The sequence below is a fragment of the Notamacropus eugenii genome, chromosome 2 (assembly GCF_028372415.1).
Source record: "Notamacropus eugenii isolate mMacEug1 chromosome 2, mMacEug1.pri_v2, whole genome shotgun sequence".
NCBI classification, from domain to species: Eukaryota; Metazoa; Chordata; class Mammalia; order Diprotodontia; family Macropodidae; genus Notamacropus; species Notamacropus eugenii.
Genome location: NC_092873.1, coordinates 520,584,673 through 520,606,656, shown reverse-complemented (window position 1 = coordinate 520,606,656; position 21,984 = coordinate 520,584,673). Strand labels below are relative to the sequence as shown.

General features: G+C 37.6%; 1 protein-coding gene across 1 annotated transcript in view; it reads left to right on the top strand.

The window, feature by feature from the left end:
• Positions 1 to 4,172: 4,172 nt before the first annotated feature.
• LOC140530242 (cytochrome P450 2J2-like) overlaps positions 4,173 to 21,984 on the top strand; it is a 44,128-nt gene continuing 26,316 nt past the window's right edge. Inside the window, exons 1-4 of the mRNA XM_072649677.1 lie at positions 4,173 to 4,523; positions 6,225 to 6,387; positions 16,700 to 16,849; positions 18,756 to 18,916. Coding sequence (XP_072505778.1) covers positions 4,311 to 4,523; positions 6,225 to 6,387; positions 16,700 to 16,849; positions 18,756 to 18,916 — 687 coding nt within the window. The 5' untranslated portion in view covers positions 4,173 to 4,310. The remainder of the gene's footprint in view (positions 4,524 to 6,224; positions 6,388 to 16,699; positions 16,850 to 18,755; positions 18,917 to 21,984) is intronic.

The following is a 21,984-nucleotide window of genomic DNA, read 5'->3' as shown; positions in this document are numbered from 1 at the left end:
GAAACCTGTGGATCCTTTTTCAGAATGACATTTTAAATGCAAAAAAATAACACATAGAATTATGAAGGAAATGCAATTATATTGAATTTTATTCCAGTTTACTCCAATAATTGTCATTCATTCGAATCATATCAGAGTAATTGGAATATTATTCCAGTTATCCCAATTTTTCCAAATACACATGAATTACATTTCAATTTATTCCAAATATTTATTGAAATTTCATTTCACTTATTCCAGTTATATTGGAATTTTATGTAAATTGTTTCAATTTATACCAATAATATTAGAATTTTTTCCAATTTATTCCAATTGCAATGACATTTTATTCAATTTATTTCAATTATATGGAAATTTTATTTTGATTCTGTTGGAAATTTTATTCTAATTATTTGAATACAATTGAAATTATTTTCTCCATTTAAGTTCACAGACCCACTGAAATCTATCCACATACCACTCAGGGATCCCTGGATCCTTAGGTTTAGCACCTTTCTGTATTAGCTACCAAGACCATTAGAAAGCACTTTTTTAAAAAAAATTCTTTCATTTGTTTTCAGTTTTCTACAATCACTTCCATATACCTTAGATTTTTCCCTTCCTTCTTCCTTCTTCCCCCTTACCCTCACCTCCCTCCCCACTCCCTCCCCAAGATAGCATGCAGTCTTATATAGGTTCAACACATACGTTCTTATTAAAGACATTTTCACCTTAGTCATGTTGCAAAGAAGAATTAAAATGGATGGGAGAAACCATAAAACAAAACAAAAGAAAACAAAACATAATACAAGAGAAAATGCTCTGCTTCATTCTGGAACCAATTCCATAGTTCTTTCTCTGGATGTGGGTGGCGTTTTGCCTCACAAGTCCATTGGGAATTTTTTAGGTCCTTGCATTACTGTGAAGCACTAAGTCTATCACAAAAATTCCTCACCTCCGTGGTTGTTGCTGTGTACAAAATTATTCTGGTTCTGCTCCTATTACTTAGCATCACTTCATATAAGTCCTTCCAGGCCTCTCTGAAGTCTTCCTGTTCATTGTTTCTTATAGTACAAGAGTATTTCATTACATTCATATATCACAGCTTGTCCAGTCATTCTCCAATTGATGGGCATCCCCTTGATTTCCAGTTTGGGGCCATCACAAAGAGTGCTGCTACAAATATTTTTTTTATATGTGCGACCCTTTCCCATTTCTATTATCCTTTGGGATACAGTCCTAGAAGCAACATTGCTGGCTCAAAGTGTATGCACATTTTCTGTAGTTTAGGCATAGTTCCAAATTGCTCTTCAGAATGGTTGGATCACCTCACAGCTCTACCAACAATGAATTAGTGTTTCAACTCTCCCACATCTTGTTCAACATTTAATATCTTCCTGTTTGGTCATGTTACCCAATCTGACAAGTATAATGTGGTATCTCAGAGTTGTTTTGATTTGCATCTCTCAAATCAATAGTGATTTGGAGCATATTTTCATATGACTATAGATAGTTTTAATTACTTCCTCTGAAAACTGCCTGTTCATTTCCTTTGACCATTTGTCAAAGGGTGAATGACTTGTATTCTTGGACATGTGGCTCAGTTCTCTATGTATTTTAGAAATGAGGCCTTAATCACAGACACTAGTTACAAAAATTCTTTCCTAGCTTTTTGCTTCCCTCCTAGTCTTGGTTGCATTGAGTTTATTTGTAAAAAAAATAATTTTTTCAATATGGTGTAACCAAACTTATCCACTTTACACTTCACAATGTTCTCTATCTCTTATTTCGTCAAAAACTTCTCCATTCTTCATTAATTTGAAAAATATACTATTCCTTGCTTCCATAATTTGTTTATGGTATCAGTCTTTATACCTAGATCATGTATGCATTTGGATTTTGTTCTTGTTGTACGGTGTCAGGCATTGGTCCAGGTCCACTTTCTACCACACTTACCCAGTTTGCCCAGCAATTTTTCTCAAACAGTGAGTCTTATCCCAGAACCTGGGGTCCTTGGATCTAGCAAACAGTAGATTTCTATATTCATTGGCTACTGTGTGTTAAGTACCTAACCTATTTCATTGGTCTACCCCTGTGTTTCTTAGCCAGTACCAAGTGATTTTGATGACTGCTGCTTTATTTAAGAACTGGTAGGGCTAGGCCACCTTTCTTAGCATTTCTTTTCATTAGTTCCTTTGATATTCTGGACCTTTTGTTTCCCCAGATGAATTTTGATATTATTTTTTCTATCTCTAGATAATAATTATCTGATAGTTTGATTAGTATGGCATTGAACAAGTAAATTAATTTAGGTAGAATTGGCATTTTTATTATATTAGCTTGAACTACCCCCAAACAAGTGATGTTTTTCCACTTACTTAAATGTGTTTTTATTTGTGCAAAAAGTATTTTGCAATTGTGTTCATATAGCCCTGTGTTTGTTTCATCAGGTAGACTCCCAGATATTTTATAGTGTCTACTGTGGTTTTAAGTGGGACTTGTCTTTCTATCTCTTGCTGTTGGGCTTTGTTAGTAATATATAGACATACAAATTATTTACCTGGATTTATTTTGTAACTTGGAACTTTGACAAAATTGTTTATTATTTCAATTATTTTTTCACTCGATTCTCTGGTATTCTCTAACTGTATCATCATATCATCTGCAAAGAGTGATAATTTAGTTTCTTCTTTGCTATACTAAGTCCTCCAATTTTTTTTTTTATTTTCACTTCTAAAGGTAACATTTCTAGCACCATATTGAATAACAGTGGTGATAATGGACATCCTTGTTTCACTCCTAATCTTATTGGAAATGCATCTAGCTTATCCCCACTGCATATTATGCTTGCTGACGGTTTTAGGTAGATACTGCTGATTATTTTATGGAAAGTTCAATTTATTCCTGTGCTCTCCAGTGTTTCCAATAGGAATGGGTGTAATATTTTGAAATAGCCACTTCAGAGCCTGAAATATACTGTTTCTTCCTCTAAAGTTTCTGGAATTCCCAGTTTCCATCCAAGCTTAGCTTCAGGGGGCCATCTCTTGTAGGAAGCCTTCCAGATTCCTCCCAGGGGGTGGTCTCCCCTCAAATCACTTCAAATTTCCTTTGTATGCATTCTGTATATACATACATATACATACATACATACATACATACATACATACATATATATATATGCAAAGGTCATTTTCTTCCAATGTCAACTCCTCAAGAGAAGGATCTGTTTGGTGTTTATTACTCTCTGCTCATTTCCCAGGGCAGAGATTAGGATATAGTTGCATAATTCAATTTTTATTGGGGTGAACAGAACTGAATTGAGTGGAGTTGGATCAGACTGAATTCAGTGGACTCCTTTGGATTTGATGTTTCAATTAACTGAGTTTTTTGTTCCCTCTTTGACCCAAATCAGATGAGAGTAAATCTCAAACAATGCTCATCTCCCTCCCATCTTTCCCTCTGCTGTAATATGTTCTAATGTGTCTTCTAATGTACCTTTTACTGCCTCCTCCTTTTTGCATCTCCCATTTAAATCCCTTCTGACCCTTAGATCACATTTTTTTCATCACATCATTTAATTTATACCCACTCCCTCTATCTATGTATATTCCTTTTATATATCATAATAAATATACAATTCTTGAGATTAACAAGTATCATCTGCCCTTATACGGATGTAAACAGTTTGCCCATATTGAATAACAAGTTTTTTCCCTGTTTACTTTTTTGAAGGTTGAATTTTCTATTGAGCTAGGAGGCAGTTTTTAATACGAAGAAGTATGCTGACATGAAGGCTGCTGAGTCGGGTTGCAGTGAAAGTTCTGAAACTTGCAAGAAGCTGTTGGACCTTGTCAGTTTCCTGGCCTCCCTTGACGTCAGTTTGCTATTCTCTTAAACAAGGCGATGAGTCACTTCCTGACTCACAGATATGACCCTGTGATTTGGGCCTCACTGGGTGGAATTGTCTTTGTGTGCAGCCTTCCCAGGCTGCTCTGGACATGTTGTCTCTCTTGTTCCCAGGAAACAAGCCCAGTCTTCTTTTCAGGAAAGTAGATTGTAGGGTTGGGGCGTGTTTTCTCTCAGGAGGCAGACTCTGACAAAGGGCAAAGGACAGAGGGTTGGGACACAGAGGGGAGGCTGCTACTCCCTTAAGCTCTGGCCTATAAAGCCAACCTGGGTAGCAGCTCCAAAGAGACAAACACAGCTTGAGCTTTGCCCTTCACACGAACACCACTCTTACTGGCCCCATAGATACTGCTGTTGCTGCAGGAAGAGGAAGAAGAGGGAGGAGGACCTTGGGTTGTCTGACTTTGCTGCCAGATCTGGGAAAGATGCAGCTTTCTCTAGGAACTATGCTTCCTTCCCTTTGGGAAAGGACCTCCCTGAAGACCCTCTTTCTCCTCTCTGCCATCCTCCTGATCCTGGCAAAGTATCTGCAGAGGAGAAGGCAACATCTCAACTACCCCCCTGGCCCTCTTGGGCTGCCCATATTAGGCAATGTGTTCCAGATCGACCATAAAAACCCCCAAATCACCTTTGAAAAGGTACGGAGTGAGATGGGTGGGTGAGAATCCACTGGTTCTGAGGATAGCATGGGAACTGAGGCCCTGGGGAATGTGCTGGATTGGGCAGCCAGAAGCCTGGGTGCCCATCCCTACTCTGGTCCAGGGAGGGAAACAGCTTCATGCAAAGGAAAGAACATCTCATTTGGAGCTTAAAGTACCTGCAGCCCTGACTTGTGGGACCTGGAAAAAATCATATATTCATCACTTGTGGAGTTTATCATTGTTGCCATTGTATGTGGTCAGGATTGGATGGCTGCTGAGGTCCCATCTTACTTAATTTCTGGGATTCTGACACAATGAGACAATAATTTTAAAGTGCTTGAAACGGTGATTGCCACACAGTAAGTATTTTATAAATGTCAATTAGTATTACTATTATTATCTCTAAAGTGATAGATGAGCTCCTTGAGAGACTGTTTTTTAATTAGCACAATTCCTGGCACATAATAAAGAGTTAATAAATGTTCCTTAATAGAATCATTGGCAACAATTGCATAAGCAGCCTCTGAGATCCCTTCATACACCAGAACCAGAAGTTCTTAACTGGGGTCATTGAATTTCAATTTTAAAATGATCACTGAATTTTAATACACTTGGTTTTCCTTTTTTAAATTTATGCGTTTAAAAACTTTCTTCTAAGAAATGAACCAGAGGATTCACCAGAGTAACAAAGGGATAACACCAGCACCAACAATACCACACTGAGAGACAGAGACAGAGGGAAAGATAGAGGGAGAGTGAGAAAAACAGAGAAAGAGAGAGAGAGAGAGAAGTTTAAGAACCCATGGTCCCTGAATCTGATGTTACAAGTTGGGAGAAGCCATGTCAAATCTTTGATCTTCACTTGCCTTCCTAGTCAATTCTGGGTGTTAATATAATGTTGCCAACATCCCAGTAGTTTTCCTTTCAATGAAGTTTATCTAACACTAGAAATGACTGTTTCTTTTTGTCTGTTATTTCACTCTGCTGACTAAATTTTGAAAGGGCTTTGATGGATGTCAGTGGAGGAAATAATAATTCAATTAATTAACAATCATTTCATAAGCTTCAGGGTGTCAGGTACTAGGTGCTGGAGATTAAGAAGACAAAATAAAAATCCCCCTGTCCTCTGAAAGCTTACCATCTAGCCACTCCAATAAACTTGCAATGGTTCATGTGTTGACCTCTAGGTCTCTCCCCCATATTAAACTCTCAGTTGTTCTTGGTCATATGTTCCTAGCCTAGCATGCTGCCCTGAATGTAGCAACCACTTTCGAGAATGAAATACACTGCTTCTTTCCCTGAAACTTTTGAAATATCCAGTTTCTATCAAAGCTCAGCTTCAGGGGACCATCTCCTTCAGAAAGCCTTTCTGAACATTCCCAGGTGCTGGTCTCCCCTGAAATCACTTTTAATTTCCTTTTTATGTATTCTGTATTTACACACACACACACACACACACACACACACACACACACACACACACGCATATATATATATATACTTGGGATATAGTTGGAAGATTCAGTGTTTGTTGTGGTGAGTTGAGTTGAATTCAGTGGAACTGGATCAGGCGGAATTGAGTGAATTCCATTAGAATTGATGTTTCACATTGATAGATTGTCTTCCTAACAGTACAGACCAAAAACAAGTCATATGAAAGGCAATGAAAGTTTGCAACTCAAACTTATTCCTTTTCAGTTTGTCAAGAAATATGGAAACATTTTCTGCACACATGTGGGAAATCTTACCTCTGTGATGGTAACTGGATTACCACTGATCAAGGAAGTCCTAATTAACCAAGGCCACGTGTTTATTGATCGCCCAAAAGTTCCTGTCCACTACCATGTCATTAAAACATTTGGTGAGTTCTTGGAATTATGATAAATATTGTTCATGTCCAGGATTCTTGAAAAGATATCTTTAACTCCCATCTTTCATCATCCCTGAAGGTTTCCAACCCTTTTAGGTATCTTGTGGCTGGAAGAAACATGATAGAAAAATCAGGCCTTTGATGTTTCCTTCCTTCATGTGTGATAGTGGGGGTGGAGGAACAGGATTGAGGGGGAGAGCAATGAGGATGGTGAAGGGGTTCAAATTCATCTCATGGGAGGATCAGTTGAAGGAGCTTGGAGTGTTTAACTTGAGGACAAAAAGATTCATTTGGGGGAGGTGTGAAGAGAGGCATAATGACTATCTTAAAGTTTTTGAAGGCTTACTAATAGGAAAAGTATTAATTCGTTTTTCTGGACCCCAGAATTAGGAGCAAAGAGAGAGTTGCAGAGAGGTCCAGAAACAGTGACTGCAGTTTCCTCTGCTACTGCTACAGCTGCCTCAGGATTCTACACCCCCTCCCCCCTCTGCCACCCTGGAGCTGTGACTGGACGACTCCACTCTTCTGCACTGGTCCCACTGTCTTTTCCAACTGACTTTGCAATTTATCCTCAGCCTTTTGGGGTCATATAGTCTAGAAATCACCACAGTCATGAGAGATGCATTCTGTCTAAGGCCTGCTCAGGTCCTCTCTCTGTACTCATGGCCCACACTGGACTGTGCTCTGCTGCTAGTGTGACTCAATAGACACTTTCCAGCTACCTTCCAGTTTGTCTTGGGCTGGAGATTCACTCAATCATTTTTTGGGTTCTGAAGCTCCAGAATTTATTTAGAGCCATTTTTACAGGTATTTTGCTGGGCTTGACAGGAGCACTCTAGAAAGTTCATGCTGTTGCTCTGCCATCTTGGCTCTGCCCCCTCCTTGATAATTTTTTTGAAACAGCATGTCTAGATTATTTTCCCTCATTTTCAGGTAGTCCAATAATTTTTAAAACTGTCTCTCCTGGATGTGTTTTCCAGGTCACTTATTTTTAATGAGATATTTCACATTGTCTTCTTTTTTTTCATTCTTTTAGTTTTGTTTCATATTTTCTTGATTTCTCATAGTCATGAGCTTCCATTTGCTCTATTCTAATTTTCCTCAACAAACTTTTGGATCTCCTTTCCCATTTAGCCAATTCTGCTTTTTAAGGCATTCTTCTCCTTATTGGCTTTTTGGACCACTTATATCATTTGGGTTAAACTATTTTTTAATGTGTTAATTTCTTCAGTATTTTTTTATCTCCTTTAGCAAGCTATTTACTTTTTTTTCCAATATTTTCTCGCATCAATCTCATTTCTCTTTCTAATTTTTATTATACCTTTCTTACTTGATTTTCAAAATCCTTTTTGAGGTCTTCCATGTCCCCAGATCAATTCATATTTTTCTTGGGGGCTTTGGATGTAGGAGCTTTGACTTCGATGTCTTCTTCTGATTTAATGTTTTTATCTTCTTTGTCACCAAAGTAAGATTTTATAGTCTGATTATTTTTGCACTGTTTGCTCATTTTCACAGTCAATTACTTAAAATAGGACTTTGCTTCCAGAGTAGAGTGTGCACTGTCCCAAGATTCAGGGGTTTTGTGCAGCTGTTTTCAGAAATATTTCTAGGGATCTGTAAATTTTTAGTTCTTCCAAGGTTGTATGATCATAGGAGAAGTGTTTATTTCTCACCTTGTCTGTGCTGTGTTCTGTGAGTTGCCACAAGAATTATTTTCTCCCTTGCAACTGTGAAGAGGATTCCCTCTACACGACTGTCACAAACTCCATCATGCCAGCACTCCTTGCCCCAGGACCACCACCCAGGAATGTGATGCAGATCCAAGCAAGGGTAAAACAATAGAATCTTGTCTCAGTACCATCAAAGAGATTCCTGAAATCCCTGACTGATCAGTCACTTGATTCCCCCACTACCATGATAAGTGGGCCAAGAGCTCTGAAAGTAGACACTGCTGCTATGGTTGCCACTACCACCACCCTGAGACTGGGACCTCACTGTGCTCCTCTCTCACCTAGGTTCAATAGACTTTGCCCACTGACCTTCTTAGTTGTCTGTCATGTTTTAACATTGAGAAGTCTGGAAACTGCCTCAGCTGGCAATGATTCAGTGCCCTGAGACCTGTTCTGCACCATTTATGCTGGTGTGGCCCACACTGGACTGTGATTCTCTCCCAGCCTGGGTGATAGACCTTTCCTGTTTACCTGCCAGGTTGTCTTGGGCTGGAAATTTATTTCACTGTCATTTTGTGAGTTCTGCTGCTCTAGAATTTATTTGGAGTCATTTTTACAGTTATTTGGAGGTGTTTAGTGGAGAACTCAAGGAAGTCCCTGCTTTCACTCCATCATCTTCTGGTGGATTCTTTCCATGACTATTTTACTTTCTGGTTGAAGATGTCAGGGCAGTTTTTGTTGCATATTTCTTGAAGGATGGTGTCCAGGATCTTTTTTTTTTTATTTTATTTCTCTCCTGAGACTGTAAGAAGGATCCCCATTCACTGGAGCTACCATCTCTGCTATACTACTGCTCCTTGCACTGGTACTGCCACCAAGTACTGCAATCTGGATATGAGTATGGGCTAAGCAATAGAGTCCTGCTGCAGTGTTAGCAAAAAAACCCCACTGAAATCTCCTTCTGACTAATTGCTTGACTCCCCTCTTACCATCTATGTCTATTTAGATATGTTAATTTCTCTTCTGCTAATCTAGGAAATTTATACTTTTTATAAACATTCTTTCATTTCATTTACATTGCTAATTTCAATGGCATACAACTGAGCAAAATAATTCCTTTTAATTGCAATAATTTCACCTTCCTTAGTGGTATTTTCACCTTGCTCATTTTTAATACCAGTGATTTATTTTCCCTTTCTCTCTTTTTTAATCACATTAACCAAATTTTATCTATTTCATTTGTTTTTTTTAATAAAATCAAAGACTAGTTTTATGTATCAATTCAGTTTTTCACTCTCAATTTTATTCATCTCACCTTTAAATTTTAAGATTTCTTATTTAATGTTTAATTGGGAGTTTTTAGTTTGTTCTTTTTCTATATTTTTCAATTGCTTACCCAATTCATTAGTCTACTTCCTCTCTATTTTATTGATTTAGCTATTTAGTGATATAAATTTTCCCCATCACTGTTTTTGCTTTATCCCATAGGTTTATATATGTTGTCTCATTAATGTCATTCTCTTTAATAAATTATTAATGTTTTCTATTATTTGTTTGTTAACCTATTTATTCTTTAAGATAAGTTGTTTAATATTAAATTAATATTTAATTTATTAATATTAAATTAATATTAGATTAATTAAATTAATCTATGTTTTCTTAATCCCTTATCAGATATAATTTCTATTGCATTATGATCTGAAAAGGTTGCATGTAATATTTCTGATTTTGACTATAAAAATTTTGTTTACTAATACATGGTCAATCTTTGTAAAGTACCATCCTGTATTCCTTTCTATTTCCATTTGATTCTCTTCCTTAATTTCTTTCCTATTAATTTTTTGGTTAAACTTATGTCTGTGAATATAAAAGACCTCTACTATTCTACTATGACCATCTATCTTCACTTGTAATTAAAGTTTTCTTTTAAAAAACTTAGCTGTTGCAGTATTTGGTGCACATAGATTCAGTATTGATAAGTTTTCATTGTTAATGGTACATTTAATCAAAATACAGTTACCCTTTTTTAATTAAATGTCTTTTAATTAAATCTATTTTAGACATAACTGAGTCTGATATTGTCATTGTTCAAGCATGATAAATTCTACTCCAACCCTCCATTTTAATTCTGTGGATATCTCTCAATTTTAAATGTGCTTCTTGTAAACAACCTATTATAGTATTCTGATTTTGAATCCATTCTCCTATCCATATCTATTTAATGGTTGAGTTCATTCCATTCACATTCAATGTTAAAATTATCATCTGTGAATTTCTCATATTTTTACTACTTTCCTTCTCAACTTTTCTTTTTACTGTATCCATGCTACCTTGTCTTGTCTCCTTACCCTCTTATTCCTTATTTTAGCCATCCTCTAAAAGTCCCTCACCTATATTTATTCACTTGACCCACCTAATTTTAAACTATATACCTTTCTAAAAATCTCTCCCTCATCCTATTCCCCAGTTTTCTCATCTCTCTAGTTCATAAGATTTCTAATCATCTTCAGATCCATATGTTGTTTCTCTTCAATCCAGATGAAATTATGGTTCCAATATTACCAGCCCTCCACTCCCACATGCTTCTGTTTTAATTCTTCTTTTAATGCCCCATTTTTAATGAAATACTTTCTCCTTTTACCTTTTAAGTACATAATTTTATTTTTAGTGTCATCTCATCATGCAAAATTGAGTACAATTTTACTTTTAAACCACCTCAGTAATGTTAACAGTTTTAAGAATACTATTACTAACAATAATAACTTATAATAACTAATATTAATAACATTTCCATGTGTCGTAAGTAAACATTTACCCTTAATCAGAGACTTATAATTAGTCTTTGATGATTTCCTTCCTTCCTTCTGGATCTTTTGTATTGAATTTTCCATTGATTTTTGATCTTTTCATTATGAATATCTGCTTCAATTCATCAAATATCCATTTTTTTCATTCTGAATTATACTCAACTTGCTGAATAAGTTAATCTGAGATGCAACCCCTGCTCCTTTGTTCTTTGATATATAATGTTCCAAGACCTATGTTCTTTTAGTATAAAAACTACTAGGTCTTGTGAAATCCTGATTGTTTTTTTGCAGTATTTATTTTTTTCTTGTTCCTTGTAATATTTTCTCTTTAACCTGGGAATTAGAAACTTCTCTATGACATTCCTATAAGTTTTCTTCATGGGATGTCTTCCAGATGGTGTTCAGTGGATTTTTTTCTATTTCTCATTTGGTTTCCTGTTCTAAAATTCCAGAGCAATTTTCCTTAATACTTTCTTGTAATATTGTATCCCAATTCTTCTTGTGATCATAACTTTCATAGGTCAAAAAGACATATTATGGATCCTCAATCTATTCTCCAGATCAGGTGTTATTTTTTTCTAATGAGGTGTTTCAAGTTCTATTATATTTTTTCTAGTTTCATTATTTCTTGGTGTCTTACAACGTGATTTGATTCCATTTGTCCAGTTTTAGTTTTTAAGAAGTCCCTCTCTACCTTAAGATTTTGTGTTTCTTTTTTTAATTGGTTGACTTTCTTTCCATAATTTTCTTGTATTTATCTTATTTTTATAGATCAAAGTCTTGAAGGGGGAAAGTGGTAGATGGTGACTTGGGAGGGATGGTGGGAGTCGATAGGAACAAATATGAAGGAGTAACCATGGATTTAATGAAAGATGAGGAAGAGAATTGATACTGCTATGACTTAAGAAATGAAGACACAGAACTGAAACCCATGGCCAAACACCTTCTTTGACAAGTGGGAGGCTTAGACTTATGTCCTGAGTTTATATTGGTTGATAGTGGATGAGAGAAGACTAAGATTTGAAAAATTCACTGTAAAGGTTTTGATAGGGAGTTATTAAGGGCAGAATAGAAGAAATGGAAGGCATAGTATGAGCTAAGTTGGAGTTTGTTGCCCATTTAGACATTCTGTGAGTCTGTGCTTCTTTACCACAACATTGATAGTCCTTCAATCAATCTTTCTAACTTTATCTATGATAGATCATGTTTGTGTCCTCCACACTTTAGCCAAACTAGTCTAGGCAGTCTTACCCAAATGCACCTCCCCCATCCCTATGAGAGTCATAGGATCACATATTTAGAGCTGAAAGGAAAGTTGGAGCATAACCAGTTCAACCCTCCAGCCCCATTTTACAGATAAAGTCATTGAAGCCAAGAGCATGTAATTTTCAGAGTCATGATTTAAATGCAAGTTTTCTTAACTCCAAGAAAAAATTCAAGTTTATGAACATGCCTTTATACCTTTCATTTGGATTGTTCTCTTTCCTGCCTCTTAGCATCCTGGAATTTTTCAAGAACCAATTCACATACTTAACTTCTCAGTGAAGTTTTCCCTTGTCAATAACAAATTCTCTTGGGTCTGATATCAAGGAATTTTATATTAGTCTTGAATTTATGCATTAATTTATAATAATGATCCATACCAGTGCTTAGCACAGCACCCAAGATGTAATAATAATAAAGGTTTGTTGACTGACATTTATTCATTTATGGAGGAATATCTGGCTTACCTTCCCAACAAGATGGGAAATTAATTTTCGTTAGAACTCAGCCAGTCTAATGCTGCCTGTATCTCTACCATCACTGAATGCAAGCCTTTGTGGATCTTCATTCCATAATAAATGCTTATTGTGTGTGTTCATCCTTCGTTGCCGAAGAAGACCATGACATCAGAGAAATGGTGACATGACTTGCACTTGACTTTGTTTTGAGTGAGGAAGGGCTGTGCAGGTCACCAGTCTCACTTCTCCATCAGAGCAATCAGAATCCAGTGACTAGATATTCATCAGGATGATTGGAGATGACCCAGGATGAGGCAACTAGGGTTAAGTCACTTGCTCAAGGTCACACAGCTAGTGAGTGTCAAGTGTCTGAGGTGAGATTTGAACTCAGGGGCTCCTGACTCCTGCACTGGTGCTCTATCCACTGTATCACTTAGCTGCCCCAAAGGCTTGATGAATGAATGAGTGAAAGGGCTCATGGTGCATACTTTGACATTTGAGAGAATTACGGAATCTCAGAGGCATAAGGGGCCTCAGCAGTGGCCCAAGACTACTAGGACCTGAGTTGGAATACTCTCTCATCATTCCTAACAAATGATCATCCAGACTCTGCTTGAAGACCTACAAGGATGGGAAGCTCATCCCCTTTCAAAGTAGCCCATGACACTCTAGGACAATTTTAACTGGTCAGAACTTTGCCCTTCTTGACAAATTCAGTTATCCTTCTTACCTCTTTCACTGATTGCTTCGGGTTTTGCTCTAGGGAGAAGAAAAAAAGCTAATCTCTCTTCCACATGACACTATCAATATAGTTCTACTGACTTTCTATGAAGTCCTCTTCTCTCTTTTTATATTAACATTAATTTATAATTTACTGAAGGTTACTAAGGTGAACCTGTCTATCAAATATTATAATATAAATTCTCCAACCACTGTGAGTCCCCATGATTCCCATAATCTGCTTTTTGCTTTCTATTCTTTTTTGTCAAGAGTACCACCTTTTTAGCACTTTGTCACTCTTGTAAACTGTCTCTCTGTATCTGATCTTCTCTAATATGCTGGTGAAGCAGGGATATGGTGACATGAGAAGACCAAACATTCGTGAATCAGGTCAACATGGCAGTCACTCTGCCTTTGAGGCAAGAAGGTGAAAGACATCTCAGCTCAGGTTCCCTGCGCTTGAGTTACCAAAATAATATAACTACTATATTCCAAAAGTATTTACCTATCTAAAAGTAGGGCTTTCATGGGATGTGCATAACTGTCCAGTATTAGAGTAGAAAGCATATTTATTTGAGATATGAATTAAGGGAAAGGGCATAGACCGTGGAGTATCAGAGTTTCAGTTTGATTCTAGGCTCTGTCACATTCTACCTATGTGAACTTGGATAAGTCCTTTAATCTCTCTAGGTCTCAATTTCTTCGATGTTAAACAAGGCATTCAAATTAAATTCACCTCTAAGTTTTTGTTTCGTTATCCCAGTGCCAAATATAGGATCCTATGATCCTGCTCCTACATCACTAGCAAAGCAAGTCCTTATGTTATCCAGTTGAGAAGTACAGATTTGAGGTAAGACATCTCACAATAGAGTAGTGAGATATAAATGAAATTAAAAGAAATTAGAAAAAAAATTTTGTTCTGTGGGATGACTATCTGGGAGGGAGGAGGAGATAGTATGCAGGGGAAGATGTAGATAACCTGACAACAAAATATGTCAAGAAAATTCACTTTTCAAAAGTGTTTGAAATGCTCTTTTAAAAATCTAGACATCGGGAGAGCATTCTAGTTGCTGAGTCTTGGAATTAGAACAAAACGAAATATTCACTCATAGAATGTATGTGTTTGTCCTTCATTGCTGAAGAAGACCATGCCATCAGAGACATAATGACATGACTTGCACTTGACTTTGTTTTGAGTGAGGGAGGGCTGTGCAGGTCACCAGCCTCACTTCTCCTCCAGACCCATCTGAGTCCAATGAGCAGATATTCATCAGGATGACTGGAGATGACCCAGGATGAGGCAACTGGGGTTAAGTGACTTGCCCAAAGTCACACAGCTAGTGAGTGTCAAGTGTCTAAGGTGAGATTTGAACTCAGGTCCTCCTGACTCCTGCACTGGTGCTGTATCCAGTGCACCACAAGGAAGTTTCCTTAACAAGAACAGGGGGAGGGTATTCATCAAAGATGAATTGGATCCATTCATTGGTCCCATTGGATGAGGCTTCTTCCCTCTCAATACAGAGACATACTTTGTCAGGAGAGGGCGTTGACTCATACGGGACATGAAGATTATCAAGAAAACTCAAAAGTTACATCAAAGTTTTGAGACTTATCTTTTAATAGTGATGTATATCAAGAAGCTTCATTGTCTTTTGAGCCTCAGCTACACAGAAGGGATTTTACCATTTAATAAATATTGGACCTATCACACCTCACCTTTTGGTGGCAAAATCCTAAATATCTTTTACTCAACCTTCTACCACTTAAATGACCTTAGGGCAGTAATTGGACAGTCGTGACCACAACAATTCGAGAAACCTGTCATGGGCTCAACTAGAGGAGAAGAAAAAGTGGACATGTGCACCTACACACACACACACACACACACACACACACACACACACGCACACACACACAGAGTTTTCCACGTACCAGTCCCCTGAGCATCTGCAGTCCATGGGCAGTGGTAATTTCAGAAATAGTCCACAATGAAATTTCTGATGAAAAGTGGTAACAAAAAGCAGGAATGCTCCAAGAAACCTCAGGAATGTGTCTTAAATGGTCACACTTGCTGTGCACGACCTAAATGGGGGGCATTGCTATCTTTAGTGAGGTGGCTAAGGGGTTATTGCCCTTTTACATGCATTCTATTCCAGGGCATGAGTTTTTGTGGGCAGTTTCCCCAAGCCACTGGTCCACTAATTGTGATCTCCTGCTTAGGAGTTCAATCAAGTGGAAGGAGGCAGCCAGGTGATACAGTGGAGAACGAGTTGGATCAGGAAGACTTTAGCTGAAATCTAGCCTCAGACATTTACTACCTGTGTGATCCTGGGCAAGTTATGAAACCTATTTCTTCAACTGAAAAATGGAAATAATAATTGTGCTTACCTCATGGGATTGTTGTGAGGATCAAATGAGATGATATTTGTAAAATGCTTTTCATAGTGCCTAGCACATACTTGGTCCTTAATAAATGCCTATTCCATTCCCTCCCATTTTCTTTACCTAGCTAGAGTCCTCTGTGGAAGGACTATTTTCTATTTTTCTGAGGTATAATTAGTTACACAGAAACAGTGTGACCTCTCCCCATCATAAAAAAAGTAACACCTCTCCAAACAATTCTGTTCTTTGGTACTTTCCAAAAACTCCATGCCTTGGTCCCCAAGTTCTTCATAGCAAAGATATTTCCTGAGAAAGGAGCATTCCAGGGTCCCTCATCTATTGCCATACCCCCCCCCCCCCGCATTCTTGGGTAGAGAGAAATGAGGTTGACTGTTTAATACTGTACTGTCAAGGTAGAGAGACCTTAACAGGTCCAGATGATATTGAGCTATAGGAGGACCATGAGCTGGCTTGTTGCGCATGAAGCACATGTACAACCAAGCATCAATGCCTTGCCTGGAACATGATATTGATGAAGTCAGCCAGGATTACATGAGATGGCCTAGGCCGCTTAAAGTGGATCTGGTCATCCAGATCTGGACTCAGGATCCTCGCCCTATCCCTGTCATCTCTGACTGAGGAAATTAAAAGCTCATATGTATGTATCCCAAGGTACATGACCTATTTATATACCCTGCAGGCCTCTGAACCTTGACACCTCCCTCTGCTTTGTGTTTAAGAGTTCTAAGTTTTTCCATGTACCATACAGCTGAACTTTAAGTGATATTTCCCCAATCAGTATGTAAGTTCCTTAGGAGCTGGAACTATCTAGTCCTTACTACTTGTATGCCCAGCACAGTGTTTGGTACATAGTAGGTGTTTTTTTTTCAGTACCAGTTCAACTGAGTTCCATTTTTCATAGAGAATAACCAAACCAGTAAAATTACAAAAGTTTTGAAATGTGTTATCTATCATCATCATTATTGGTATTATTATTATTTAGGCTTAGTCATGTCTAATGGCCAAGCATGGAAACAGCAAAGAAGATTTGCCTTAATGACACTAAGGAATTTTGGATTGGGAAAGAAGACCATGGAAGACCGGATCCGGGAGGAGGCCAGGTACCTCACTGAGGCAATCAGGGAAGAAAAAGGTGAGCACTAATCAGGCAGATATTTTCAATTGCTTCTGATTGCCTTTTTGGCCAAATGGTCATTGAAGAGAACCTGTAATTGTGGGTGGGAGGGGTAGGGGAAGAGAGGTCATCCCTCAACTGCAGACAGACAAAATGTCACCATTCCTATATCCCTGTGAAGGTTTTCAAAGACCCAGCTTGTTCTCCAGGAAGAAATGAGACAGTAAACAAAGAAAGGAACCCTTGATGGTCCATTCTCATGAATGCCATTCTAATTGTGTTCAGCTATCAAAAGATAAATCCCTCATGCTTCCTCGTTAAAGTGTCACATGCATGCCACTGCTTTGGCTGGCTACTCCAGGAACTCCCTACACACACATGTACACACCTCTGTCTCCATTCTCTCCTGCTGCCTCTCTCTAACTTTCTTCCTGATCATCATTCTTCCTTTTTACTTACTGATCACTTATTTCCTTTCCTCAGTGCCTTCTCTCTCATTCCTCTTTTTCTTCATGCACAAATATAACTATACATACATACATATATGTATACATACCGGTGTTTTCATTTTTTAAGTTTTGATTTTTTTCAATTAATAATTTATATTTTTCCTCCTCTCACGGGAGAAACCAAAACCCTAGTATCACATATCCACAGTCAAGTAAAAGAAATTCTTACATTGGCCATGCCCAGAAACATATATCTCATTGTATAGCCTAAGTCCACCACCTCTCTGTCAGGATCTAAGCAGCAGGTGCATCATTGGTCCTCTGGAATTCGGCTTAATATTGCATGATAAATGTTCTTCAGTCTGTCCAAGTTATCTCTATTTTCAGTGTTGCCATTGAAAATATACATTCTTCTACACTTCCTCCTCTTTTTATACTCTTCATTTTCCTTCTCCAAACATCCCATCCTCATCCACTCACCTTTCTCCTCCTCTGCTGTATTCTCTTATTTTTATAGATTTCAGATAAGAGTGAATCCCATTTTATAGATGAGCCAATTGAGGAGTGGAGAAAATAAGTGACTTTTGCAAGGTCAATCAGTTAGTCAATGATTATTTTTCAAATGTCTATTATATTTCTATTATAAATCCTGGGAATATAAAAGAAGGAAAAATGTCTCTGGCCTCACATAGCTCCTAATCTAAGGGGGTTGGGGGAAAACATACAAACAACTATGTACAAAAACTCTATAAACAGGAGAAATTGGAAATAATGAACAGTAAAAAGACACTAGAACTAAGGTCACCAAGCTAATGTGAGGCAGGATTTGAATAAATGTCTGAGGTAATCCAGGTCTTTCTGGATTCAAGTCCATTACTTATGCAGTGCCTTTTACTGGTTCCCTTCCTTATTCACCTTATCATATCTTTTCTTTTCATCCCAGTACCTCCAATCATCATTTCAGCTCTAATACTCACAAGTATGCAAGTATTCCACAGGTTTATGTATTCATGGGTATTGGTATATGCACACATGCATCTATGGACAAGTGCCCATTGCACAAATGGGCATACCTTTGTGACCCTATACACATGATACATCAGAGGCTGGAAAGGCTCTCAGAGGTCATCTAGTCCAACCCCCTCCTTTTGTTGATGAATAAATGTAAACAAAGACAGATAAAATAACTTGCCCAAAGCCACATAAATAAGCTATATTGAAACCAAATATAACAATTAAATCAAAATTGTTGACTGAAACATTAGAAAATGGGCATGTTCTTTTTTTTTCTCCCATCTATTTAAGCAGTAGTTGGTTATGGAAAACAGCAAAAAACAAAACAAAACAGATAAGTGCTGGTGGGTGGGTGTGAAAGCTGAGGAAAAACATTGTTTTAAGAGAAAAAAGATAGAATTCTGTGTGGTGTTCCTTTAAAGAATAGGAGAAGTGACGAATGTTTCTCTTCTGGTTCACAGGACAGCCCTTTGACCCCCACTTTCAGATCAACAATGCTGTTTCCAATATCATCTGCTCCATAACTTTTGGACATCGCTTTGAGTACCATGATTCTCAGTTTCAGGAGCTGCTGAAAAGTTTGGATGATATCTTACAGCTTGAAACCAGGTGGGAGTGTCAGGTAAGAGGCCATCCCTTCTTGTGCAGGGCAGACTCAGCCTTAATTTGTCCATGAACTTCCTAAACAGAAAAAGAAATGAGTATGACTGTGAAAGAATGGTAGGAAATGAGTCAGTTCCTGGGTAAGTTCCTCTCAACATTAAAAGGAATTCAAAAGGAAAGAGGAAAGAATCAAGATTTTTATAAACAGTGACATGAAAAAACATGCCTGAGATACCCAATGCTTTTCTAAAACACTGCAATATCCAAATGATGGGACAATTTTAAGATATTCTAAGATCTTTGTGGAGATTATCAATTTATTAAATTGTATTAAGCACCTACTATGTGCCAAGTACTGTATTACGTACAGCACTTTTTAAACTGTTGGTCACAACCCCACTGGGTGTAGTTTAACTGAATGTGGAAGTTGATAAAATTTCTCAAGGGTGAAAAGTTTCTGAACATGTAGTGACCAAAAATTAATTTCAAATCAAATGTGTAATGAATCTGAGGTGTTTCTTGCAGTGGTTGCCCATATTGCATCATGCAACTTCATTGCAGCCTTGCATCTGAACACACAACATACACACTTTGCACTGTGCATGCCATTATGAAACACAGCAGAAATATCTTGGGTAAGATTCAAGAGTATTGTATGTTATGAATTGCAGTGTTTTCACTGCAAATACAAAATTGTTAAATGAATTTTGGCTTGGAACTAGTAGAATTTCCAACAATTTGTGAAATAGCTCTAAACGTACTTCTGCCATTTTGTACTATGTCTTTTTATGAAGTGGTATTCTCAGTGTTGACAATTATGAAATTAAAATATCGATCAACTCTGAAAAATGTTGATGCTCTAAGTCCTGCAGTATTAAATAATCTGCCAAGATTTAATTCTTTATGTAAAAATAAAAAATGGCAACCATCTAATTATTATGCAAATTTGCTTTCATCTTTATTATATGTACATCAAAGAATTATTTCAAATATTTTTTATGATTCATTATCAGTAAATGTTTGATTTGCATACCTATATACCTATATGCCTTGTATTACGTAAATATTTTTTAAGCGAAAAGGGGTCAAGTTTGGAAAATATTTAATAAGTCCTGTGCTAGGAGGTGGAGATATAATGCCAAAACTGCAACAGCTCCTGACTTTGGGTAGTTTACATTCTGTGGGAGGTCACCACAAGCCCTCAAAAGAGTGTATATGCCAATAAATAAATACAATGGGAACAAGTTTTGGTAGGAGCTACATTAGAAACCAGGAAGGCCATGAAAGGCTTCATGGAAAAGCTGTCTCTTCAGCAGAGTTTGATGGAAACTAGGAATCTTATCTTCACCTCTGCATGAGAAGGAGAGAGAAGGATAGAGGGAGAGGAAGAGGAAGAGGAAGAAGAGAGACAGAGAGAGAGACAGAGATGGAGAGACAGCAACAGACAGAGCTAGCAAAAGAGACAGAGAGAGAGAGACAGAGACAGATGGAGAAGGAGTAAAAGCAGAAGAAAGAGAGGGAGAAAGGAGGGAAGTTCAGAGGTAGAGACAAAACATAGATAGCTAGAGAAAAACAATGAGAGAGGCAGAAAGAATAAACACAGAGTGACATGGGTAATTTGAGTGCTTACATTTATGGTTTGTAAATAACTTTACATATATTAGCTCCCATCTCAGAGCATTTGCACTTATTGTCTCTCATGCTTGGAATATTCTCCCTCCTCACCTCTGCCCTTTGACTTACTTCAAAAATCAACTCACATTTTACCTTCTGTTACACGATATCTTTCCCAGTTCCTGGAGGTGCATATATCTTACAACACTCTGCACATATCTTGCATGTATTTGGTTATTTCCATGGACTTTCTCACACTCCAATTGTGAACTACTTGAGGATGGGGATTAGCATTTTTTTTTGCCTTCTTTTGAATGCCCAGCACTTAGTACAATACCTAGCACACACTAAGTGCTTATTAAATGCTTGTTGATTGACTGATTACTTTTTAGATCCTCAAAACTACCCCTTTATATAGCTTCAATTATTATCTTGTTTTTACAGTTAAAGGAAACTGAACGTGAGAGAAGTTTATGACTTGTCTCCAGCTCATAAGTATCTGAGGCAGAATTCTAACTCAGGTCTTCCTGAATCTTACTCTGTCTCACTATCCACTCTGTTGCCTAGCTGATTAGTAGGGTTCACCAAAGGAGTCACTAGCTCATGATTTCACTTAACTTCTCATGCATCTGACTATGGAAATGTAACACCAATGTAATACCCATAGCAGTTGCTATGAATATACATATGTATTTCCATGTTGGTTTGCAAAATATAACAAACTCTCCTCCTCCAAGACAAAATCAAAATATGTATTTGAAACATCCTTATGGGGATACAAGAAGGCAAGATTTAGTAAGGTACTCTTCATCAATCCAGGGAACAGTCAACATTTCTGTCCTTCAAGCTTTCTGATGAGCAAGTTCCCCTGTGTAAGTTCTTCCCTCAGTCTCTCTCTTTTCTCCTCAGCTTTCTTCCTCTGTCTGTTTCTCTTTCTGCCCAAACCTTTCCCTCCAAGCAATACAATCTATATCGTTTTCAACCAAAGATTCAGCACTTGATTGACTGAGAGCCAAGAAGCTTGGAAATCAGTCCTTAACTGAGAAGGTGTGGGAATCCCTGTGGCTCAGAGCCTAATTGATTCTGCACCAGGGCTCTATGTGAGGCCATTTAATGGGCAGGAAAGTTCTTATATGCCATTAACTAATGTTAATGGATATAAGGAAGACATTTGAGGGAAAGGGGTGATGAACAGTAACTCTCATTTCTCCAAGAGGAGCAAAATGGAAATTAAAGAGAAGGATACTCTGTGGGGCTAACAGGGAAATATGTGCCAAGTGTTAGCAAATACTCTAGAAATAATCTCTCCACTCCTTCTTTGTGGGGTCATGAGGCTGCCTAGATTGGTGACACCTTGGAAGAGGTATTTAGGTGCATCAGGATGTGACCAAGGGGCTGGTTTGAGAGATAACAGATGGTTAGAAGCCATCATGGCTATCAGGAAAGTCTAGTATGGAAGAATAGACAGTTGTT